Source organism: Nycticebus coucang, chromosome 11 (assembly GCF_027406575.1).
Source record: "Nycticebus coucang isolate mNycCou1 chromosome 11, mNycCou1.pri, whole genome shotgun sequence".
Lineage (NCBI taxonomy): Eukaryota > Metazoa > Chordata > Mammalia > Primates > Lorisidae > Nycticebus > Nycticebus coucang.
Window position 1 is genome coordinate 101,364,002 of NC_069790.1, and position 24,545 is coordinate 101,388,546.

The window sequence follows — 24,545 nt, forward strand, 5'->3', positions numbered from 1 at the left end:
GTGGGCACTCAACAGTTGCACGAAGGAATAAATGAAAGCAGTAAAGCTTATCTTAATTTGCATTATCTGCTTTATATAATATCTATCCTTTTAGGCAAGATGGCCAAATTTACAACATCCCTCTCCATACTGCCAAAGAAGCAGCCAAATCCATTTTGGCAAATCTATAAACAAATAACGCCCAGAAAATTTTTGTTGGATATATGTATATAAAAAAGATACACAATAGGGCGGTGCCTGTGGCTCAAAGGGGTAGGGTGCTGGTCCCATATGCTGGAGGCGGCAGGTTCAGACCTAGCCCCAGCCAAAAACACACACACACACAGACACACACAAAAAAAGCTGCAACAACAACAAAAATAATAATAAAAATTAAAAAAAAAAAAAAGATACACAATAGCTTTCAAAATAGGTACAATTAGTTGTCCATTATGCCAGGACAAACAGAAACTTTTTGACAGTGATTTCCCTTATCATATCATGAAAGTTAACTATACAAAGAAATTTTTTTTTTTTTTGTAGAGACAGAGTCTCACTTTATGGCCCTCAGTAGAGTGCCATGGCATCACATAGCTCATAGCAACCTCCAACTCCTGGGCTTAAGTGATTCTCTTGCCTCAGCCTCCCAGGTAGCTGGGACTACAGGCACCTGCCACAACGCCCAGCTATTTTTTGGTTGCAGTTCAGCCGGGGCTGGGTTTGAACCCGCCACCCTCGGTATATGGGGCCGGCGCCTTACCAACTGAGCCACAGGCGCCGCCCTAGAAAGAAATTTTTAAAAAATTATAAAATGACCAGCCTTACAAGTAATATCCATTGTCAGGAAAAGGTATTATACATGTGACCGGGTATCATATATGCTAGGGTATGAGCTTTTTAAAGGGAATATGCATCAAAAGCCTTAAAAATATTCATACTTGTTGAACTAATGACTCTACTTCTAAGAAATTCTCCTAATGAAATAATTTAGATGAAACGACATTCACTGCAGCATTATTAGTAACAGTTAAAAAACTCCTAAATTCTAGATAATAAAGATTAGTCACAGATAGTATATTACATATATAAAAAAAGATATGGGGTGGCGCCTGTGGCTCAAAGGAGTAGAGTGCCAGCCTCATATGCCGAAGGTGGCGGGTTCGAACCCAGCCCTGGCCAAAAACTCAAAGAAAAAAAAAAAGAAAGATAATCTAGCCATAAAAATAACATTAGAGAGTATTTAACAAAATGGAAAAAGTGGGAGAAGTGAAATAGGCAACCAAACAGTATGATGTCAATCTCGTTAAAAATACAGGGTGACCATAAAGTTCATGTGCACACTAAGATAGTGTGCAATTTAAAATTGCACAAGGACTTTATGGACACTGTGTGTGCATATCCACATACATATATATGCCTGTATTTCCTCAATTCCTAAATATACACTTTTCACATTTCTTAAGTGTCACTCATAATTGATTGCTAAACAGTCACACATCACTTTACAACAGGGATATGTTCTGAGAAATGTGTGTGGTTGGGCAATTTTGTCATTGTGTGAACATCACAGTTCACTTACATAAACCTAGATAGCATAGCCTACTGACATACCTAGGCTATCCTGGATAGCAGTGGTTCTCACCCTTCCTAATGCTGCGACCCTTCAATTCAGTTCCTCATGTTGTGACCCCCAACCATAAAATTATTTTTGTTGCTACTTCATAACTGTAATTTTGCTACTGTTACGAACTGTAATGTAAATATCTGATATGCAGGATGTATTTAGGTGACTCCTGTGAAAGGGTTGTTTGACGCCCAAAGGAGTCGCAACCCACAGGTTGAGAACTGCTGCTGTATAGCCTCTTGCTCCTAGGCTACAAATCTGTTTAGGACACTACTGTACTGAATATTGTGGCAACTATAACTCGAAGGTAAATGTGTACTTAAACATATCTAAACATAGAAAAGGTACACTAAAAATATAACACAAAAGATAATGGAGCTTGTAGGACTGGAAGTTGTTCTACCTGAGTGAGTGGTCAGTGAATGAGAAAGCCCATAAAACTTAGTTTATAATGCCTCCATTACTGTACACTAGTGCAGACTTCAAAAACACTGTACACTTAGGCCACACTAAATTTATTTAATATTTTTCTTAGGCTCGGCGCCCATAGCTCAGTGGTTAGGGCGCTGGCCACATACACCAGGGCTGGCGGGTTCGAGCCAGGCCTGAGCCTGCTAAAACAACAATGACAACAAAAACAAAAAGTAGCCGGACGTTGTGGCAAGCACTTATAGTCCTAGCTAGTTGGTAGGCTGAGGCACGAGAATCGCGTAAGCCCAATAGTTTGAGGTTGCTGTGAGCTGTGACACCATAGCACTCTACCAAGGGTGACATAGTGAGATTCTGTGTCAAAAAAAAAAAAAAAATTTTTTTTTCTTTGAAGATAATCTTGCTGGGCGCTGCCTGTGGCTCAATAGAGTAGGGCTCCAGCCCCATATGCCGGAGGTGGCGGGTTCAAACCCAACCCCAGCCAAAAAAAAAAAACTGCAAAAAAAAAAAAAGAAGATAATCTTGCTGTAACATTTTTACTTTATAAACTTTTTAAACAATATGCATTATACTTTTATGACTGGCAGTGCAGTAGGTTAATATCAGATTCCCACAAACACATGAGTAATGTGTTGCTGTATGCTCTTATCACAGCTACTGTGTCACTATGAGATATGAGTTTTTCAGCTCCATTATAATCTTATGGGACCACCACATACATGTATACTTGGTCTGTTGTTGACCAAAACATCATTATGTGATGCATGACTGTATATAGTTAATGTCACAACATTTTCTCCAAAAATAATTTTTATTACTTTCCAAATTTTCTAAAATGAATGTATATTACTTTTGTAATCATAAAACAAAGGAATGTTATTTTTTAAAAAGCACATCACCGTGGTAAAAGGTTTTGTTTTTATTTTTTTTGTTGGAGACAAGAGTGTCACTCTGTTGCCCAGGCTGGAGTACCATGGCATCAGCTTACCTCACAGCAACCTCAGACTCCTGGGCTGAAGCAATCCTCCTGCCTCACCCTCCCAAGTAGCTGGGACTAAAGGATCCTGCCATGATGCCTGGCTAGTTTTTCCTTTTTTTTTTAGTAGAGACAGGGTCTCACTCTTGGTCAGATTGGTTTCAAACTCCTGAGCTCAAACAATCCACCCATCTTAGCCTCCCAGAGTGTGCCATCACACCTGGCCTAGTAAAATGTTTTAAATGATTTTTTTTTTTTTTTTTCCGAGACAAGAGCCTTACTGTGCTGCTAAGGCTAGAGTTCTATAGCCTCAGCCTAGCTCCCAGCAACCTCAAATTCCTGGGTTCAAGCGAGTTTCCTATTTCACAGTCCTATTTAGCAGGGACTACAGGCACGTGACACTACATCTGGCAGATAGATATTTTCATATCTCATAAAGAAAACTCAAATAGGACAAGCACTTGAAATAACATTACCATTACCAAATAACATTACCCATTCTGGCTTTAGAATCAGTGACCTCAAATCACTGTTCTGTGCATTAGGCAAGTTATTTACTTATCCTGACCTTCAGTAGCCTCATTTATAAAATGGGGCAACAAAGCCAGCTTTCAAGATTAAAGTCAATGTTATGTTCATTATATTATATATGAAACATCTGAATACATTGAGCCACTTTAAGGATGTACATTTCTATTCTTAGTCCAGAGAATGAAAATTAACAAACATACACAAAGCAAATGGAAAGTGCCAACATGCAATACAAAGCACTTAACTTGTTTCAAAGAGAAATTTATGCTCTAGGCTGTATACAACTCTGTAATTAATATCCACTAAGGGTCTTGGTCTTTTATCTGTAACATATAAAGAACATCTACAACTAAAAATACAAATAACTCAAATCTTTGGATTGTACACATTAAATGAGTAAACTGTATGGTAAGTAAATTACATCTCAAAGCTGTTACACTTAAGAAAAAATTGTTATTACAGACATTTGGGTTTTTATCTTTACCTCAAGATAACCAAAGAAGTTGTTACATAGCCCATTACAAGAAGAAATTTTCCACTTGGCAGATTTATTGACAGTAAATCAAATGGTGGGTTCTATTTTCACATACCTCCTATTTGTAGCTCTGGACAGCCCATTCGTCTCATCTGTGTGCTGACAGACTCAATCTCTTGTACAAGCGGCACTAATATTGTCTCATTGATCCACTAGGAAAAAATGAGGTATAGATTTTTGCATATATAATTCCAAGGTATTTCTCAAATAATTATCTTTCTTTTTATAAGAAACTCTAAGAATTTTTTCAATGTCCTTTGCTTGAATATTAAGAGTCATAAAGTGTTCTGAAAGAGAATGGATGTAGCAGCTACCCGAAGTCAAGAGAATTAAGTAAACATGCTATTGGCGTGTCAATTAACTAACTTATAGTCTTTTTTTCTTTCCCTTTTCTTTTTTTTTTTTTTTGAGACAGAGTCTTACTCTGTCACCCAGGCTAACGTGCCATGATACCAGCCTAGTTCACAGCAACCTCAAACTCTTAGGTTTGAGCGATCCTCCTGCCTCAGCCTCCCAGGTAGCCAGGACTATAGGCATCAACGCCCAGCTAATTTTTCTATTTTTAATAGAGATGGGGTCTCATTCTTACTCAGGCTCATCTTGAAATCCTGAGCTCAAGGGATTCTCTTGCCTCAGCCACCCTGAGTGCTAGGACTATAGGCATGAGGCACTGCTCCAGGCCTCTAAGTTATATTCTTAAATGATATGTCTCTGTTTGTTCCTGAAGAAAATATACAACTTTTAGCTATACGTTAAATTTTTCTTAAAAATATTTTTCTCGGGCGGCGCCTGTGGCTCAAGGAGTAGGGCGCCGGTCCCATATGCCAGAGGTGGTGGGTTCAAACCCAGCCCCGGCCAAAAAAAAAGAATAAATTGCATTAAAGAGAAATTTGCTGGAAAAAAAAAAAAAAAAAATTTTTTTTCTCCAGGAAGGCTATGTTAACCAGTGTGATGAAAATATGTTAAATGGTCTATAAAACCAGTGTATGGTGCCCCATGATCACATTAATGTACACAGCTATGATTTAATAATAAAATTAAAAAAAATTTTTTTTCTATGATTATCCTCATCTGTAAGGATAATCTTCAGTTTATATTTCCAGGGTAATTAACTCTCAGTAGGCTTTCCTAATTCCCTAACCACAGAGATTTACTGTATTTGAAACTGGTTTGTAAATATTATAATATTGTTTTAGGACTGGAAATGTCAAATTCCTTTTATATGGCTAATATCAAATTAATTGTAGGATGTGAAAAGACTGTCTAAGGAAAGTCCTTGCTGGTTTGCATGTTATTGTGTGTGTGTTCGTACCAACTTCAATTACCACTTCTGTTTCCATGCTTTCTTTTTTTTTTTTTTGAGACAGTCTCAAGCTGTTGCCCTGGGTAGAGTGCCATGGCATCACAGCTCATAGCAACCTCTAACTCCTGAGCTTAAGCGATTCTCTTGCCTCAGCCTCCCAAGTAGCTACAACTATAGGCACCCGCCACAACACCGGCCTGTTTTGTTGTTGTTGTTGTTGTCATTATTGTTGAGCAGGCGTGGGCTGGGTTGAACTCACCAGCTCTGGTGTATGTGGCCAGCACCCTAACCACTGAGCTACATGTGCCGCCAATATATTAGCATTTTTAGACTACCTTATAATTGAAACTACAACATACTACAGTTCCAGGACATCATTTCACTCACTCATTATTCCAACATTTATTACATGGCTCCTACTTGCCAGCCACTCTATGACTGTAACAAAATGCTTTAAGGTGTCCAGGGGAGAGATCTAGGCATTACCCTTAGAAATTCTGACTGAGTAGGTCTGGGGTTGAACTCAGAAACTTTTATTTTCAAAATGCTTTCCAGGTTTCTAGTTTAAGAAACCAGGCCACCATTTTTACCACCCTTCTTCTTCTTTTTTTTGAAGGCAAAGTCTCGTTTTGTCACCCTCGGCAGAGTGCTATGGCGTCATAGCTCACAGCAACCTCAAACTCTTAGGCACAAGTGATTGATTCTCTTGCCTCAGTCTCCCAGTAGCTGAGACCACAGGCGCCCACTACAACACCTGACTAATTTAGAGACAGGGTCTCATTCTTGTTCAGGCTTGTCTCGAATTCCTGAGCTCAGGCAATCCACCTGCCTCAGCCTCCCAGAGTGCTAGGATTACAGGTGTGAGTCACCATGCCCAGCATTTACCACCCCTCTTGATACTCAATGTAAATTACAGTAAAAGAATTTAAAAAAAAGTAAAAGTGATTTCAACATAGTTCTAGAAGATGCAGCATAGATGGATGAGTGTTGAGGGATCAAACAGTAGAAGCAACAAGGTCTACAGAACATCAACAGAGCTATCAGAGCTATCTGCAGTGGAGGAAGGAGACAGTCTGCTCACCAAAACCAGGGACACTCTGGTGCTACAGAGTGTGGGAGGAAAGAGGCAGAGTCAGAAACAAAGGAACTCACTCACTCTGCATATGGAAGAGGGTTCTTCTCTGGAAATACTAAAATTATATATGTTCTGCAGTACCTCCAAACATATGTTATTTTCTTATATCCCTAATTCTTAAGTTTTCTGAGGACAATGATCCCATTTTTGTTTCCTTCACAATTCAAAGTACATAATCTGATATAAAATCTCTTCAGAAAATAAAATCAAGAAGTCAGAACCTGCCACCTCCAGTATATGGGGCCGGCGCCCTACTCCTTTGAGCTACAGGTGCCACTTAGAAAAGGTTATATCTTTTTTTTTTATTTTTTTTTAAGCCATTAACATTTATTGAGACAAGTGATAAGTATTGTAGTGTTCTATTCATCTTATTTTGTGAGGAAAAGGTTATATCTTAACCAAACATCGTTCCTTTGGGGAGGAACTCCTATGAAAATGGACACTATAAAGTAAATGTCATGTTTATTCTTATATATGTACCATTCACATTGTACTTTTAATAATATTAATTCTAATATCCCAATTAAATAATTAACAAACCTGATATTCTAATAACATACTTTGCATATTGAGGCACTAATTATCCAAAGAATGTCAGAACTTACATTTCTAAACTTAGCTGTCCATGAATCCATATGATCAAGAAGTTGTCTATTCATAGTCACTCTTGCCCATACCTATTAAAAATAACATGTTTAAAATGGACAAGTGAGAAAACAGTCCTGCCGAAAAAAATCTTTCCTACTCTACCCTAAAAAACTTTGATGAACTTTGAAAAAAAACTTCCAATATAAATATTCATCTGGTTAATATTCAATAATTTTATTACCCATTTATAGTTGCTGTTCATGCACAGGTCTATCTTTAAAAGTTTCTTATATTACAATGTTTAAAAAAAGTTTTTCTTTTCCCCATGATTGCATTAATGTACACAGCTATGATTTAATAAAAAAGTTTTTCTTGCTTTTAAGAACAACATTTAAAAATCCTATGTTTGGTACTAAACTGATAAATTAAAGTTATAGACTGACAAGTGTTCTAATCCAAATGTATTTTTTTTTTTTTGAGACAGAGTCTCACTATATCGCCTTCGGTAGAGGGCTATGGCAGCTCACAGCACTTAAGCGATTCTCTTGCCTCAGCTTCCAAGTAGCTGGGACTACAGGCGCCCGCCACTATGCCTAGTTATTTTTTTGTTGCAGTTGTCATTGCTGTTTAGTTGACCTGGGCCAGGTTTGAACCCACCAGCCTAGGTGTATGTGGCTGGCGCCCTACCCACTGAGCTACAGGTGATGCCTAATCCAAATGTATTTTATAAACAAGAATCTTGTATATGTTAAGTCCAGTTAGATACCTGAAAGCCTTTTGATAATAAATAAAGAAAGATATCTCAGGTGGGGTACTAACGTCAACTATGTATCACAGAGTAAAATATACAGTATAATTTAAAGTACAAAAAGAGAGAAGTTTTTCTAGTGTTTAACATGTGCCATACTTACATTTCTATCCAGTAAAAATGAAGATTACAGAAAAAAATGCCCAAAGTTCAAGACTTTCTAGCAATCTATAAGCCACAAATATTAAGTTGTATTTATTTTCCATTTACCTCTTCTGCAGCTTGTTTAGAACTGAGATCGGCTTCATCTTTGTTAGCACATGGGGCCTGAGATCTACAGGCAAGCTGATACTGAAACTTCTTCAGAGTTTGCGCATAATCCCCCACAGAACGACTGTAGTTCCAGAAAGTAGGACTGCTCGAAGGAGATGTAGAATCTGGGCTCCCTACAATTATTAATTTAAGCAGTGTAAGTCTGTTGTAGTAATTTTTACATCCACAGTTAACACATGAATAGTGGCTATCTAGGTTCAAGCCTATAATCCTAGCACTCCGGGAGGTTGAGGTAGGTGGATCTCCTGAGCTCAGGAGGGCTTTGAGACTAGCCAAAGCCGGGCATAGAGGGGGGCGCCTACAGTCCCAGCTATTTGGGAGGCTGAAGCAAGAGGATTGCTTGAGCTTAAGAGTCTGTGGTTGCTGTGAGCTATGATGCCATAGTACTCTACCCAGGGTGACAGGGTAGAGTCAGGGTAGATTCTGTCTCAAACAAAAAAAACACCCAAGGACTGCTTGTATTAAAAATTAAAGGAGACATTTTCTGAGCAGTACCAATTTAAGAACCATAAGAAAAATTACAAATATTTTTGCTGTAAAATTAAACTTACTTTATTCTCTCTGACTTTAAAACCATTCAGTAAGAAATAAATAAAAGATAAATTTCTCCAGGAAATAAACAAGCTAAGCAAGCTCCCTGATCAAAATTTTCGAAGTTTCTCCTGAATGGGATAACCACAGCTTCCTATTATAGACTACTCTCTCTTGAGCTATAGGCTAAATTTATTCATCTCTGCACTTTACTATGTTTTATATAAAAGCATGTAGTAATTCCAGTACTATATTAAAAGACCATCTGCTGATTACATTTTTCACTTTTTTTTGAGACAGAGACTCTCTTAGTTGTCCTTGGTAGAGTGCCATGTAGCTCACAGCAAACGTATCCTCTTGGGTTCAGGCAATCCTCTTGCCTCAGCCTCCCAAGTAGCTGGGACTATAGGCTCCCATCACAATGCCTGGCCAGTTTTTCTATTTTTAGTAGTAGAGACAAAGTCTTACTCTTAGTTCAGGTTGATCTTGAACTCCTGAGCTTAGGTGATCCACCCATCTCAGCCTCTCAAGAGTGCTACGATTACAGGCGTGAGCCACCAGCCCAGCCCTGATTACAATTCTAAATTTATAAAACTGCCAGGGGCAGTGGTCCATGCCTTTTGAGAGGATGAAGGGGATTGCTTGAATAAGGAGTTAGAGACCAGCCCACAGGGAAACTTGGTTCTCTATAAAAAACTTAGCTGGGAGTGGTGGTACATGCCTGTAGTCCCTGCTACTCAGGAGGCTGAGGCAGAAGGATTCCTTGATCCTGGGAATTCAAGGCTGCAGTGAGCTATAATCAGGACAATACACTCTATCCTGGGTAATAGAGCAAGACTGTTTCTGTCTTTCTATCCTTCTAAATTAATTAATTAATATACAAATAAAATGTTACATTTAAGAATCTACTCTTATTGGGGGAGGGGGGGCGGCTGTAGCAAAGTACTTATCACACTTCAAGGTTAATAGTTTGTTCTCCCAAACAGAATCTGAGCTCCTTGAGGGTAGGAAGTATCTTCCCCCCAACATCTAGCATAGTACCTGAATAAGCAAGTTTTCAATGACAAATAGTATTTATGGAGGGCTAGTTTTTCAGGGTTTAACTGATACAAAAAATATCAATTGATACTTTATGCTCTCACAAAAATCACAAATAGAAGCTTACTCTTTATTTTAGCAGAATTTCTAAAATAACAAAACTAATTTTCTTGTGATGTTTATAGGCACAAAGGATGAGAAATCATGAAAGGAATATATAACAAATTTTTATTTATTTTTTATTAATTATTATTATTTTTTGAGGCAATCTTAAGCCATTGCCCTCGGTAGAATGTCAAGGTGTCTCAGCTCACAGCAACCTCAAAACTCCTGGGCTCAAGCAATTCTCTTGCCTCAACCTCCCAAGTAGCTGGGACCAAAGGCGCCAGCCGCAACGCCAGACCATTTTTTTTTTTTTTTTTGGTTGTAGTTGTCGTTGTTTGGCAGGCCTCAGCTGGACTAGAACCCACCAGCTCTGGTGTACGTGGCTGGCGCCCTAGCCACTTGAGCTACAGGTACCGAGCCTATATAGCAATTTTTTAAATTCATCAAAACTTCGAGGGTTAGTTTTGTGCTAGGAGCTATGGTGAATATGTTATATTTCATGCTAACCCTACCTCATAGAAATATATATTTATATTTATGTCAAGAAATATAATTTTATATGTTAAATTTCCAAGTAGGACTTCTGACAAAATTGACTTATGGGAATGAATTAATGTCAAGAAAAGAAATTATACACAAACACAAATAATTTAATAAATAAGGAACAGAAATGGAATGTAGGAAATATAGTCATGATAAGAGTACAAAGTTATCCTACTTTAATTAATCATTTTGACTATTAACTTTAGTAATGATGAGCTTTCTGTGAAAAAAACTGAACTTGGAAAAATATCATTGAAGACTGGCCTTAGATAATGGATAGAAACAGAAAGTTTTAATACCTGTTAGGCATTATTAGTTCAAGTAAATAAAAAATCTATATAGCAAACAGTGACAAAATAGGGCCTTTCCGTGATAAACACTACCACCACCATCACCAATTACGAAAACAGCACAAAACCTATACATGGAGAACCTCAAAAACCTAGGAATCAAAGCACAGAGAGTTGGAAATCTGGCAACATAGCAAACCAGACAATCTAAAAGATCTCTCAATATAAATATCTTAAAAGGTTTACTAAATAAAACTAATTATTTAAATGAATAATGGAGCTACAAAAAGTAAGGGTATGAATAGCCAGTGAGCTAATGCTGTGGCTGCTCCAGAGAATCTTCTAGGCCTTGAGAAATCTATCAGCTTGGACTTTAGTGTCCAAGTGGGAATTGGAGATAAGGATTAGGGCCTGGGAGAAGTAAAAGAGTTGGATTAAGTAAGATCTTTATTCTACCCCCATTTCCTGCTCCCAGCATAGCACCACGAATTCCAAAGGGCCACATTCTGAGTAGATAAGAAAAATAATCTGTCCACTGGCACGAAGAGATAAAGGAAGCACATCTGTCTTAAGTTGCTGGGAAAGTTTTGAGTCCTGTGATTATGTATTTTATTTATTTATTTATTTTTTGAGATAGAGTCTCACGCTGTTGCCCTGGGTAGAGTGCCCTGGCATCACAGCTCAAAGCAACCTCAAACTCTTGGGCTCAAGTGATCCTCTTGCCTTAGCCTCCCAAGTAGTTAGGACTACAGGTGCCCACCACAAAAAAGCTATTTTTCTATTTTTAGCAGAGATGGGTTCTCTTGCTCAAGCTGGTCTCAAACAATCCACCTCTCAGAGTGCTAGGATTATAGGCATGAGCCACCATGACCGGCTAAAATCCTGTGATTTAAAAATCATAGAGTCACTTTCATTTGGGTTTAGAGTGTCCATTTCAGTGCCCATGAGGTCCAGGAATGTCTAAGCACAGAAATTACTTAAATTACCTCAAGGTCAATGATGTCCTTAGGCAGAGGCAAATATAAGATGACTAGCAAGGGACAAGGTATCCACCCAACCTTCCCAGGATTAACAAAACACTGACAAAACTCTACTGAAGATAAGCTTACCAAAACCAAAAATTACATCAACCACAAGGAAACAAGCAATCCTCCAAGTGTGTTTGGAGGATAAAAAAGTCAGTATTTAACATGCAAAAACTTTATTTAAAACATTGAACTATTGGACAAAGACTTTTTAAAAGTGTGTTTAAAATGACTGATATTAAAAAAGGAACTGAAAACATAAGAATAAAAGTCTACAAAAGTCAAACATATGGCTCGGCACCTGTAGCACAGTGGTTACGGTGCCAGCCACATACACCAAAATTGGCGGGCTCAAACCCAGCCCGGGCAAGCTAAACAACAATGACAACTATAACAAAAAATAGCGGGGTGTTATGGCGAGCACCTCTGGTCCCAGCTACTTGGGAGGCTGAGGCAAGAGAATCACTTGAGCCCAAGAGTTTGAGGTTGCTGTGAGCTGTAATGCCATGGTACGCTACCGAGGGTGACATAGTGGCTGGGTACCCATAGCTCAATGGTTAGAGCACCGGCCCTGTGCACCAGGGGTGGCGGGCTCGAACCCAACCAGGGCCTGCTAAACCACAAAAACAAACAAAAACCAAGAAAACAAAATCAAACATATTTGAAAAGAACTAAATAAAACTAGAAAATGAAAAAAGTGACTAAACTTTAAAAACACAACAAGCTAAACAATAGCTTAGACAGAGCTAAAAAGAAAGCTGAAAATGCCTCCAAGTGAAACAAATTGAGATGAGGAGTAAAACAGAATGATCTTATTTAAAGAAGGCCAAACTATTAAATGTAGAAAAAATGAATGAATTAGGAAGTCTCCATTCTGTAACCACCGCTTATTAACTCACTCAGGTAAGAATCATTCAATAGATGCTAAAATCACAGGTTGAAAGGCTGTTAGGGGAACAGGATACAAACAGAAAAACTGTTATGAAGAAATCTGGGCTTGGTGCCCATAGCTCAGTAAGTAAGGCACCAACCACATACACTGAGGCTTGTGGCTTCGATCCTGGCCAGGACCTACTAAACGAGAATGACGACTGCAACCAAAATATAGCCAGGCGTTGTGGCGGGTGCCTGCATAGTCCCAGCTACTTGGGAGGCTGAGGCAAGAGAATCGCTTAAGCCCAAGAGCTGGAGGTTGCTGTGAGCTGTGACACCACAGCACTCTACTGAAGGTGACATAGTAAGACCCTGTCTTAAAAAAAAAAAAAAAAAAAAAAGAAGGCTCAGGGCGACTGTCTTTCCATCCTAGCACCATGGCTCAATTTGTCTGTAACCTCGCAGAAAAGGCTCTGGCGCTGGTGAACGCTGCTGTGACTTATTCGAAGCCTTGATTGGCCACATTTTGGTATTATGCCAAATTGAGCTGATTCCTCCAACCCCTACTGAGATCCCTAGAGCTTTTCAGAGCCTGAAAAAAATAGTCAATAGTGCTCAAACTGGTAGCTTCAAACAGCTCACAGTTAAGGAAATTGTGCTGAATGGTTTGGTGGCCACTGAGGTGTGGATGTGGTTTTGTAGGGGAGATTATAGGCAAGCGTGGCATCATCATTGGCTATAATGTTTGAAGACCAAGCTTTAATATCTGATTACATTTGACTTATTTGAGAGGACCATGTGTGATCAGACTGTTACCTGTATAAAATAAGATGTGTCAAAAAAACAAAAAAAGAAATCTGGTTATCATCACCTTAACAAAGTGATCCAATTTTACTTTACCAACAAATGGACATACAGCATTATATATCTCCAGATATGACACACTGAAAGGGGTGTGCCACTGCCTAAGTTGTATTCTTCCCAGAAAATATTTAATCGGAATCTAGTAATGAGGAAATGGCAAACAAATCCAAATTTGCAAAACAATAGCCTGATCTCTTCAGAATGTAAATGTCATAAAAGAGAAAAACAATAACAACAAAAAACAGCCCACCAATGTTCTAGATTAAAGAAAAAAGAAGCAGGACATCTACATATAATATATGATCTCTAACTGGATCCTGCATCAGTAAAAGGGAAAAAAAAGCTATAAAGATCATGATTAGGTCAACTGGGAAAATGTCAGTAAGAATAACCATAACCAAGTATCTTAAGTATGACAATCATACTGTAAAGGAAAGTATCTTCTTCTTTGGAGAAGCATGTGAAATATTTAGGAATGAAATGCCATGATTATCTGTAACTTCCTTTCAAATGGCTCAGCAAAAAAGTGTGTGTATGTGAGAGAAAGAGAATGAATAAGGGCTTGGTCTCTCACTACGGGAGAACAGAGCTCTGAATATGAAAAGGGGCAGGGGACAGAATAAGTCCTGTGTAGCTGGACTATTACTGGAGGCATCAACATGAACTCACGGCTTTTAATATTATATATACGTGGATAGAGAAATGTGCACATAAATTTCAGTATGTACCTCCATATAAATTTCCTAGCTGTATGCTGAAGACCTAGAGTAACGATACATGTACCTCAGTAACAACAGTGTGCCTAGTACCCACATATTTTTTTTTTTTTGTAGAGACAGAGTCTCACTTTGCTGCCTTCAGTAGAGTGCCATGATGTCACAGGACTCACAGCAACCTCTAGCTCCTGGGCTTCTGCGAGTCTCCTGGCTCAGCCTCCCGAGCAGCTGGGATTACAGGCGCCCGCCACAACGCCCAACTATTTTTTGGTTGCAGTTCAGCTGGGGCCAGATTTGAACCTGCCACCCTCGGTATGTGGGGCCAGCGCCCTACTCCCTGATTCACAGGCGCCACCCCAGATATTAATTTCTAAATATCAATCTCTATTAAAAGGATTTGGGGCCCTTGGGGAAACTGATTCCAGAGCTAGCAGGGAAAGTACAAGATGTGCCTCAAATATTCGGTGGTGCTAGGAAGCGAAGCATGGGGGTGGAAGCGGGTGTCCTCACAGAATTATAGTGTTGTGTCAAAAGAACACAGAAGCCAGCTTAAAGAGGATCCCACTAGCTAAATCTGGGACAATCCAACCATCAAAACCAGAGACAAATAGAAGAAAAATCTTCATCTTACAGTAGAAAACCAACAAATAAATGTAAAAGACGGTTCTACACAATGTGAATCTACTTAATGCCATGGAATTATAAACTTACAATGGTTAAAATAGTGAATTTTATGTGTACACAATATATGAATTTTATGTATTTTACTACAAAAAAAAGTTAAAAAAAATGTAAAAGAAGCAAGGTGTAGTGGCTTATGCCTGTACTCCTAGCACTTTGGGATGCTGAGGTAAGAGATTGTTTGAGGCCAGGAGTTCAAAACCAGCCAAAGCAACATACTGAGAGGCCCTGTCTCTATTAAAAAAAAAAAAAAAAAAGAAAAGAAAAAATTAGTTGAACACAGTGGTGCAGGCCTACAGTTCCAGCTGCCTGGAAGGCTGAGGCAGGAGGATCACTTGAGCCCAGGGGTTTGAGGTCATAGTGAGCTCTGCTGATGCCACTGCACTCTACCCCTAGGTAACAGAGCAAGACCCTATCTCAAAAAAAGTAAAAGGGATAGGGGTCATTGTATTATGGTCTACTATCCAAGGTTTCATGTCCTTTCTGACTGATCTGTGCAAGTTTCAACCTGCTCAGTTTAATGCTATTGCTGGGAGGGCTTCATTTGTTACCATCCATGCGGATTTTATGTCTCTTGATTTTTGTGTATCTCAAAACTTTTGTTAATGACCCACATATACAGAAGGAATGATGGAATTAGAAAATCCCCATGACAACCAACACAATAATAATTAATTTGGAAAAGAATCTTGAAAGGATGCTAAAACTAACAAATTAAAGCTTGATGAGAAGCAGAATATTTATGTAGTCTGAGTGTAGCTCCCCACAAAATACTCAGTAATGAACTAATTTGTAGAAAATACTTAATTACCTAAGACCTACAGGTACAGAGTAAAGCTATAGGGTTAAACATCGAAAAACCAGGCAAACACTAACTAAAAAAAAATTAGTCACTAAAATAGACATTAAGGCAAAAAGGCTAAGAGATAAAGGACATAATTTACCAGACTATCAACAATTCTGAATTTACATGTACTTTGCATAATCTCATATATGTTTAGCAAATTTGACAGAATTACAAAGAAACATTTAATGGGATATAATCAGTCTGAGTTCAGACACTTTCTTAACAACTGCTAGGTCAAACAGCTAAAAATTACTAAGATTAATTTAAGAACACCATGAAGAAGCTTAATTCCACAAATAAACATGAAACCCAAACTTTAAAAGACCCTCCATTTTTTTCAATTTAACAAAAGCAATCATATAGCAGACCTAAAATCAACTCTAAACAAACAAACAATAACCCTCCCAAATTATTAAGTACAGATCAGTTATCTCTAACCAGAGTATAATTAACCTGGGGAGGAAAAAAAAAAGAACTAAGCCTCTTCTAGCCCAAAATTAAAAGCAACAACCATAGCATCCACAAACAATAACATTACTTCTTAAAAAACTCTATAGGGCAAAGTAATAAAAATGAAGTCAGAAAATATCTTGGTATAGATATGTAAAGGATATAGTTTGTTCTTTGTATTATACTCTGTATTATTTCCAATAGATTTGAAATATTTCAAAATTTTAAAAAGCATGTTATCAAAAATAACAAGATAATACTGATTTGTTTCTTTGACATTTGTGGTACTTTCAGGAAAAACCAAATTAAAAATCACTGGAAAAATTTCAAGCAACACAGTCATGGTCTAGTAACTGGCCTCCTCACCGTGGCCAAGCTAGCACTAGGACCTAATGTACTTTCCATGAAAGTTCTTGAGGGGGAAAAATCATTACTTAGTTCAGTAAACTGATTTCATTACAAATAATTGATTTTGTTATAATCAAATATACTCCAAATACATTAAGATTTGCTAACATTATTTCCCAAGATACAGTATAGGCTTTAAGGAAGACTAAAAGACTAACTAAAAAACAAGTTTAAAAATGTTCTGATAGGCCCGATGTGGTGGCTCATACCTGTAATCCTAGCACTCTGGGAGGCTGAGGCAGGAGGATGGCTTGAGCTTAGGAGTTCAAGGCCAGCGTGAGCAAGAGTGAGATCCTGTCTCTATTACAAATAGAAAAAAAATAGCTGCACATTGTGGTGGGCACCTGTAGTCTCAGCTATATGGAAGGCTGATGCAGGAGGATTGCTTGAGCCCAGGAGTTTGAAGTTTCTATGAGCTATACTGATGCCATGGCACTGTAGCCTGACAAACAGCAACAAATTCATGCTTTCTCCTTCATCCTGCTCTGTGACACTAACCTCACAAAGGACTACTGAAAAGTAACAGCTATTATCTGAGTAAGTTCACTAGGCACTGCTTCAAAAACATTATTTTGTAGCCTCAACTTTATTTATTTTTATTTATTCATTTTTCTGACACCAGAGTCTCAAGATGTCACCCTGGGTAGAGTGCTGTGATTCTCTTGCCTCAGCCTCCTGAGTAGCTGGGACTACAGGTGCCCACCACAACGCTCGGCTACTTTTGTTTTGTTTTGTTGCAGTTGTCATTGTTGTTTTAGCTGGCCCAGATTCAGCTAAACCCACCAGCCTCGGTGTATGTGAATGGTGCCCTACCCACTGAGCTACAAGAGCCGTCATGTAGCCTCAACTTTAAATAGAAATTGTAACTTAAATTGCATGGTTAAGCTTTCAATTTTATTGTAGACCCAGGTTCAAGATTTCTCAGTTCAGATATGTATCACTGTTTAAATTTAGTGAACTTAACTCTAACTGCATAAAATTTGTAATAAAGTAAAATAAAATGTATTTCCTAAGCTACACAATGTGTAAAAGAGACTTAAAATTTTACATGCAGGCATCAAAATAATGCAAGTAGGTTAAGGATTACATGAAGTGACAATAAAAATAGATATAAATAAAATACATACATACCCAGCTTAACCCTATGCTGTTTCTCCTCTTCACCCCTAAGAAAAGTATCCAAAGTCCGTAGGTCTGTCATATAGTCTTCTTTGTCAGTAGGTGAGTTATAGACAGTGGGAGAAGAACGGTAGCGAGATCTCAACCCGCTGCTCTCCACTGGTCCAACAGTGGTAGGGTATGAAGGAGGAGAGGGACTAAAGCTCACCAACTATACAAAATAAAAGAATTCTGTTTTATTTTTTTAACTGAAATTTATTTTTGTCTTGCTATTTGACTTTCAATAACACCCTGGCAGAATGGCCAAAATCCGGAACACTGACAACACCAAATGCTGGTGAACTTGTATCCTCATTCTTTGCTAGTGGGAATGCAAAATGATGCAGCCACTCTGAAAGCTAGTTTGGCAGTTTCTAACAAAATTAAATACTCTCTTACCATATGATCTAGCAATTGTATTCATTGGCATTTACTCAAAGGAGTTGAAAACATGTCCACACAAAAGCCTGCATATAATATTTATAGCAGCTTTATTCCTAATTGCCAAAACTTGGAAGCAAATAAGACATCCTTCAGTAGGTAAATGGGTAAATAAAGTGGCACATACAGGCAATGGAGCATTGTTTAATGCTAAAAAGAAATGAGCTATCAAGGTATGAAAAGACATGGAGGAAATTTAAGTACATATTGCCAAGTGAAAGAAGCCAATCTGAAAGATTACATACTATGATTCCAAGTGCATGACATTCTAGAAAAAATAAAACAATGAAGGAGGTTAAAAAAAAATCAGTGATTGTTAGGAATTTGGAAGGAAAGAGGGATAAGTACAGCACCAGAGATCTTTTATTCTGTATGATACTATAATGGTAGACACATGTCATTGAACATTCATCCAAATTCAGAGTGTACAACAACCAGAATGAGCTCTAATGTAAACTATGGACTTCAGGTGACAATGACATGTAAATGGAAGTTCTTTAATTTTAACCAATGTGCCAATATTGATTATAGGGGAAGCTATGGATATGTCAATTTTGCTGTGAACCTACTCTAAAAATGAAAGAGCATGGGGAGAAAAGCAACACATGCATATTTTTAAAAATCGAAAGAATAAGTAACATCTATGTCTTTGCCACTCAAAGATAATATAATCCATTCCTACATTTTATTTATTCATTTATTTATCTATACATTTATTTAGCTTGCTTGTTTTATCTATCTATCTAGCTAGCTAGCTAGCTCTGTCTCCCAGTTGGAGTACAGTGGCATGATCATAGCTCACTGGAGCCTCCAGCTCCTGGGCTCCAGTGATTCTCTGCCTCAGCCTCCTGAGCAAGTGGGTCTACCGGTACACATCACCACACCCAGCTCTATGTATTAATATATATTTTTAAAGTCTCAATTAAAAAATTAAATAGCAACCCAAGGGAAAAAATCATAGAGGACAGATGCAAAACACAAATGGGTAAAGAATGAGAACTACCTGATAAGTGGTTATAATAGACTTTTCATTTTTCTTTCTTTTTTTTTTTTGAGTCTTCCTCTGTTGCTCAGGCTAGAGTGTCATAGCTTTAGCCTAGACCCCAGCAATCTCAAAGTCCTGGCCTCAAGTGATCCTCCCATCTCGGTCTCCTAGAGTTGTAAGATTACAGGTGTGAACCACCACACCTAGTCTTACTAAATTAATTTTAATACTGGTAACCAGTAGCATGACATTTCATTACAAAGTAGTACTACGTAAGAGGATGGGGAGACAGGGTACTGGTTTCACTTCTAGACATTCCTCTTTTAATTAGTAGCTATAGAGATATTAATCCAACACAATAGGAAGAGCACCCGAAGTGACCACTCTCATTGTAATGCCCCTTTTCAACTGTATGTTTCAGAAAGCAATCAAAATTTCAATCTGTCAATTCTGCTTTTATTAAACCTGAAAATTAGAACAAAAGCCCACATTACTGTGGGAGTTGGAAGGAAGGTTTCTGCTCATCCCATGGAAAATGTCCATACTCAAGAATCAAACTACATGATGATCCCAGTTTTTAGCTTAGAGATACTCCAACATGATAAAAAGCATTAAAATTTTATTTGGAAGGCTGAGGCAAGAGAATCATTTAAGCCCAAGAGTTGGAGGTTGCGGTGAGCTATGTTGTCATGGCACTCAACCAAAGGCGACATAGTAAGACCCTGTCTCCAAAAAAAAAAAAAGAAAGAAAAAAAAAGCATTAAAATTTTACAAGGGTATCCAAAGCCTTCACATAAAGAAACAAAGAGGGGAAACATGAATGAAGGAAAGTAATGTACCAAATCATCATAGTTTGAAATTGTTTTAAAGACTGCTGAAAGGTCTTAGATAGTAAATCCCGGTTCATCATCTTGCAAATGCTAACTAATTTTTTTCTCTTTTATTTTAAGACGTTATGTAAAGAACTTCCGACTAGGTGTCAGAAAATCTGTATTCTATTCTTGGCTCTTAAATGGGTAATTTGGGCAAGTTAATTAGCCTCTATTACTCAGTTTGCTCACTGATAAAAGGAGTGTTAACTCACTAGATGATTTTTAGTGTACCTCTCAATTCTAAAATAAGAGTAGCCAAGAGAGAAGAGCTATTACCTTATTATAACCACTGATGGGTGAGTAGGTCACTCCAGGGCTGTAAGAACCACTGCCACCTGAAGACAGACCTTGTAGTTGAGGGCTGTATCCAGTCATACAGCTAGTAGTGAACTTGGGACTGGTGCTGGGTGAACGGGATGGGCTATAACTCAATACACTTTGACCCTGAATTGAAAGGGAAGGTGGAGAGGGAGGGATCTGTGTTGCTGTCAGGTCATGTGGAGGAGTAGTCTGTACAACTAGAAAAAAAGAAATACAATATACATATATTTACACACACACACATATACGCACTAAATTTCTATGAAAACATATTTAAGGAACTAAGCCTTCTTCAGGAAAAAAGAAAGTAACAGAGTAACTTGGTAAATTACATAAAGTATTATTAACAAAAGGCAGAAGTTATTTATTTATCATTTCCCAGAGTTAAAAATAAGAAATTGGCTTCAGTACAACAAGAGTAAGTCTTTTTTTTTTTTTTTTTTTTTTTTTGTAGAGACAGAGTCTCACTGTACCACCCTCGGGTAGAGTGCCGTGGCGTCACACGGCTCACAGCAACCTCTAACTCTTGGGCTTACGTGATTCTCTTGCCTCAGCCTCCTGAGTAGCTGGGACTACAGGCGCCCGCCACAACGCCCGGCTATTTTTTTTGTTGTTGCAGTTTGGCCGGGGCTGGGTTTGAACCCGCCACCCTCGGCATATGGGGCTGGCGCCCTACTCACTGAGCCACAGGCGCCGCCCAAGAGTAAGTCTTTTACCTTTGATTTTAACTGAATAATGGAACAAACTTCCATGAAGTTGTTGAATTTATATAAGAATGATAATCATGGATCTCAAGATAATTTATTTACCTTTTTGAGACAAGAGTCTCATCATGTCACTCTCCATAGAGTGCTGTGCTGTCATAGCTCACAGCAACCTCAAACTCTTGGGCTCAAGCAATTCTCTTGCCTCAGCCTCCCAAGCAGCTGGGACTACAGGCACCCGCCACAGCACCTGGATACCTTTTTTTTGTTGTTGTAGTTGCCATTGTTGTTTAGCTGGCCCAGGCTGGGTTTGAACCCACCAACCTGTGTGCATGTGGCTGGCGCCCCACCTACTGAGCTATGGGCACCGCCTTAAGATAATTTATTGTAGACCTGCTTAATATAATTGAACCAGATGGCTTTAGAAGTACCTTCCAGCTCAGAGTCTATGAAAAGAGAAAATTAAATGAGGAAGATTTATTGCCAACCTTCTCCCCACCTTTACGAGAGATATAAAACACTTACCAGCTGTTTTCAACCCTAAAAGTGTTTGCTGTCCAGGGCTAACAACCAGACTTGTTGGTGCCACAGTATATTTGAAATATCTCCAAAAATCAAATAAGGCATTAAGGCTGAAAAGAGATGCAAGGGCAAGCTCTGGAAGAGAATAATTTTTTTTTTTTAAAAAAAGAGTACATGGAGGTCACTTAATGGGGGGGACAGGAAAACCCTCCATACTTCAGCAAATTAACAAAAAAATTAAACATTACTTTCTTATTCCTTCTAATATTAACCGCTCCCATTTAATGTCTAGAAATTTACTAGTGAGTTTTCAAATATTACTAATCCTTACAATCTCATACAATAAATATTTTCACCTTCATCTTAAAGATAAATCAACAATAAACGAAGCCAAGAAACTTTTATAAGAGCACGTAGCTAGATATAGAAGCCATGATTCTAAGGTCAGCAGATTGCAAATCCCTTGCTCTTCCATTTGCCACACCATTTCCCAATGACAAACTTTAGTTAACATCCATAATGACAAGCAGACAGAAGAGAGGAAAGCACCAACAGAATGGATAAGTGGGCTAGTCTTGAAAGGTGAAAAAGCAAGAGACAGAAAAAGGGCATTTCAGGAGAGTAATAAATACAAATCTCACTGTGCCCAAACTTGGTTCTTCTTCACAGAACTCATAATTACCTGTTAACTATATTATTTATTAATTTGATTGTCTCTGCTACTAGAATGTTCCTTCTATAAGGAGGTTTTACTGTGCTCCCTTCCTCTGTACCCCAGCTGTTTAGAACAAAGTAGGTATTCAAATATTTGTTGAATGAAGAAATGAATGCTAAGTTGAATTAAACCTAAAAGCAGTTTTGCATTGATTGTAAATCTAAACCACAGTGAAAATTACTTACCAATGTACCAGAGGGGCCAATATGTCACATTATAATATGAACTAATCAACTTTCCAGTCCTGAAAAAATTGGAAAGTCTTTTCAGTAACTTAAAAACACTCAAAACCAAACTCAAAAACCTGTCAATGGCTTCTTACATTTTCACTTTGGGGGCTGATTAACTTACATTTCAGTGTATATCATTCCAGCCATAGATACATTTAAGAGTCCCCAGGCTAAAACCACTTTCCTAGCTTCAGTTTCTTTTCTCATCTTGATGGTCCTGTCAATAAGGGAAGCACTAGGGTTTGGCTCCTCTTGCATCTATTCAAAAACAAAAAGCACAGGAATAATCAAAAGAAAATTATTTCTCAAGAAATCAAAATTTTTGTCCTTTATAAAGGTAAAGAAAATGACACACACCTTCCCTCAACTTTAAAATGTCTTACCAAAACTTTCTCCATTTTTAGTATAGTAAAAGAGAACGCTAAATTGTATCTTCATTGGTATCACAGCGTAATCAACAGAAAACTGGCTGGATATTTCAGAGAACAATTTAGTACTTCTAATTAAAAAAAGTTATTTTGTTATTTAAGGGCTGGCGATTATTTCGCAAGGACTAGGCAGAGGGCTACTTTCAGAAACTCAAGGAATCAAGTTTGGGGAGAAAATATTCCATATATGCTATAAGTCATAAAGACTTCTACAGCTTTATGCAGAAACCATTACTATCTAAACCTAAAACAACTGTACACCTGGACTGCTGTATGCCAGGGATCTCCGTTTTGTGTGCCAACAAAGAACAATGGTTTAAGTTTTAGAAAGGCGGGTACTCAAGGTGTGAAGGGATTAGAAAGTGGGGAAAGTGTGCCTTAAGTTCTACTCCAAGTTAGGACTTATATTTCCTTTGTTTTGCTAGGCTCAACTCTTGTAGACAAGTGTTGTAGACATAGAGCACAGAGTGCTACCCTTCCCGCCACCTACTTGTCTTGTAGACAAGTCTTATAGACATAGAGCACAGAGTGCTACCCTTCCCGCCACCTAGCCCCCCGCCCAAACTTCCTAGTCCAGAGAGCTTCCTCCCTGGTTCCCTCACTCAGCACACCCTTTAACTATGGCTTCCTTCCTCCGTTCTACCACGGGTGGCGGGACCCCCAGCCACATCCTCCCGTGGCTGAAGCCCGTGGAGATCAGCAGGTGCGGAACTCCTACAGCCTGAGAAGACTCCACGTCCAGGAAGCGCAAAAATGACCCCGGGAACGCACCATGCTCTCCAGCCGGAAGCCGCGGGCTCGCGCCACTCTCTACTGCACATGCGCGAAGCTGAGTTCTATGGTAGAGTCGAGCGGCTGCCGAGATTACAGTTACCGGAAGAACAGGGTCGTCTCTTCTCGCGAGAAAGGGAGAGGCCGGAGGGACAGGAGGCTAGGAGCGTTACCAGGGAAACAGCTCTCGGATTTGTGGCTCCCACTGAGCTGCTGGGAGAAAGCTGAGCAGCAAAATTCAGACCAGGTTCTGAACTCCACGTAAAAAGTAATAACTATAGCAAGCTGAATTTTGTATATGTTAATATATTTCTAACTTCCTTAGGGCCTTTATGGACTCATATTTGTAAGCATATTAAGCAGGGTGGCTAATTGTTGGATAACACAGTGCAAGATAATGTGTCCAGACATTATTGGCAATGACAAAGCATTTCTTTTCCCTTTCTAATATGGCCAAGAGATCTGACTCGATGTAAATTCTTAAATATCCAAGTAATGAGGGCGCAACAGTAGCAAGCAAACCCAAACTTTATTTTATTGAAGTTGCTAGTGGTTTTGAGGTTAAAGAATAATAACACGTTTTCCTGTGTATTCTTTGGGAGAACTAATCCCAATGAAAAGGTTCATAAGGGAGTTGAGTTCGGTTTTATTTAACAAATACAAATGCCTACAGTGTGCCACTGAGCCAGGCTCAGAGATAATGAAAATAAGAGCTTTTGGTTTACTGCAAGGAGGAGCTCAATCTGGGAAGGCCCACAGGCAAAGTAGGTGCGCAGGTGAAGTGGCAGAGGAGCCCCAAGGCGGCAAGCTACCTGGAAGAGGTGACACCCCAGCCCCCCAAGATAG

The 24,545-nt window shown here is 38.6% G+C and overlaps 1 protein-coding gene and 1 pseudogene across 6 annotated transcripts in view; one reads left to right on the forward strand and one right to left on the reverse strand.

Annotated features, from left to right (window-relative positions):
• TMEM209 (transmembrane protein 209) overlaps positions 1-23,765 on the reverse strand; it is a 37,988-nt gene extending 14,223 nt beyond the window's left edge. The window contains exons 1-9 of one of the 6 annotated variants that reach the window (XM_053553397.1): positions 23,700-23,765; positions 22,622-22,758; positions 22,456-22,514; positions 21,559-21,690; positions 20,285-20,526; positions 17,684-17,882; positions 8,119-8,294; positions 7,118-7,189; positions 4,130-4,226 (exon numbers count right to left, since the gene is read on the reverse strand). In XM_053553397.1, coding sequence (XP_053409372.1) covers positions 4,130-4,226; positions 7,118-7,189; positions 8,119-8,294; positions 17,684-17,882; positions 20,285-20,526; positions 21,559-21,690; positions 22,456-22,514; positions 22,622-22,758; positions 23,700-23,702 — 1,117 coding nt within the window. In that variant the 5' untranslated portion in view covers positions 23,703-23,765. The other 5 variants (XM_053553398.1, XM_053553400.1, XM_053553396.1 and 2 more) reach the window with 5 other exon arrangements.
• LOC128559999 (ATP synthase subunit g, mitochondrial-like) lies at positions 13,012-13,421 on the forward strand (annotated as a pseudogene).
• Positions 23,766-24,545: the final 780 nt, after the last annotated feature.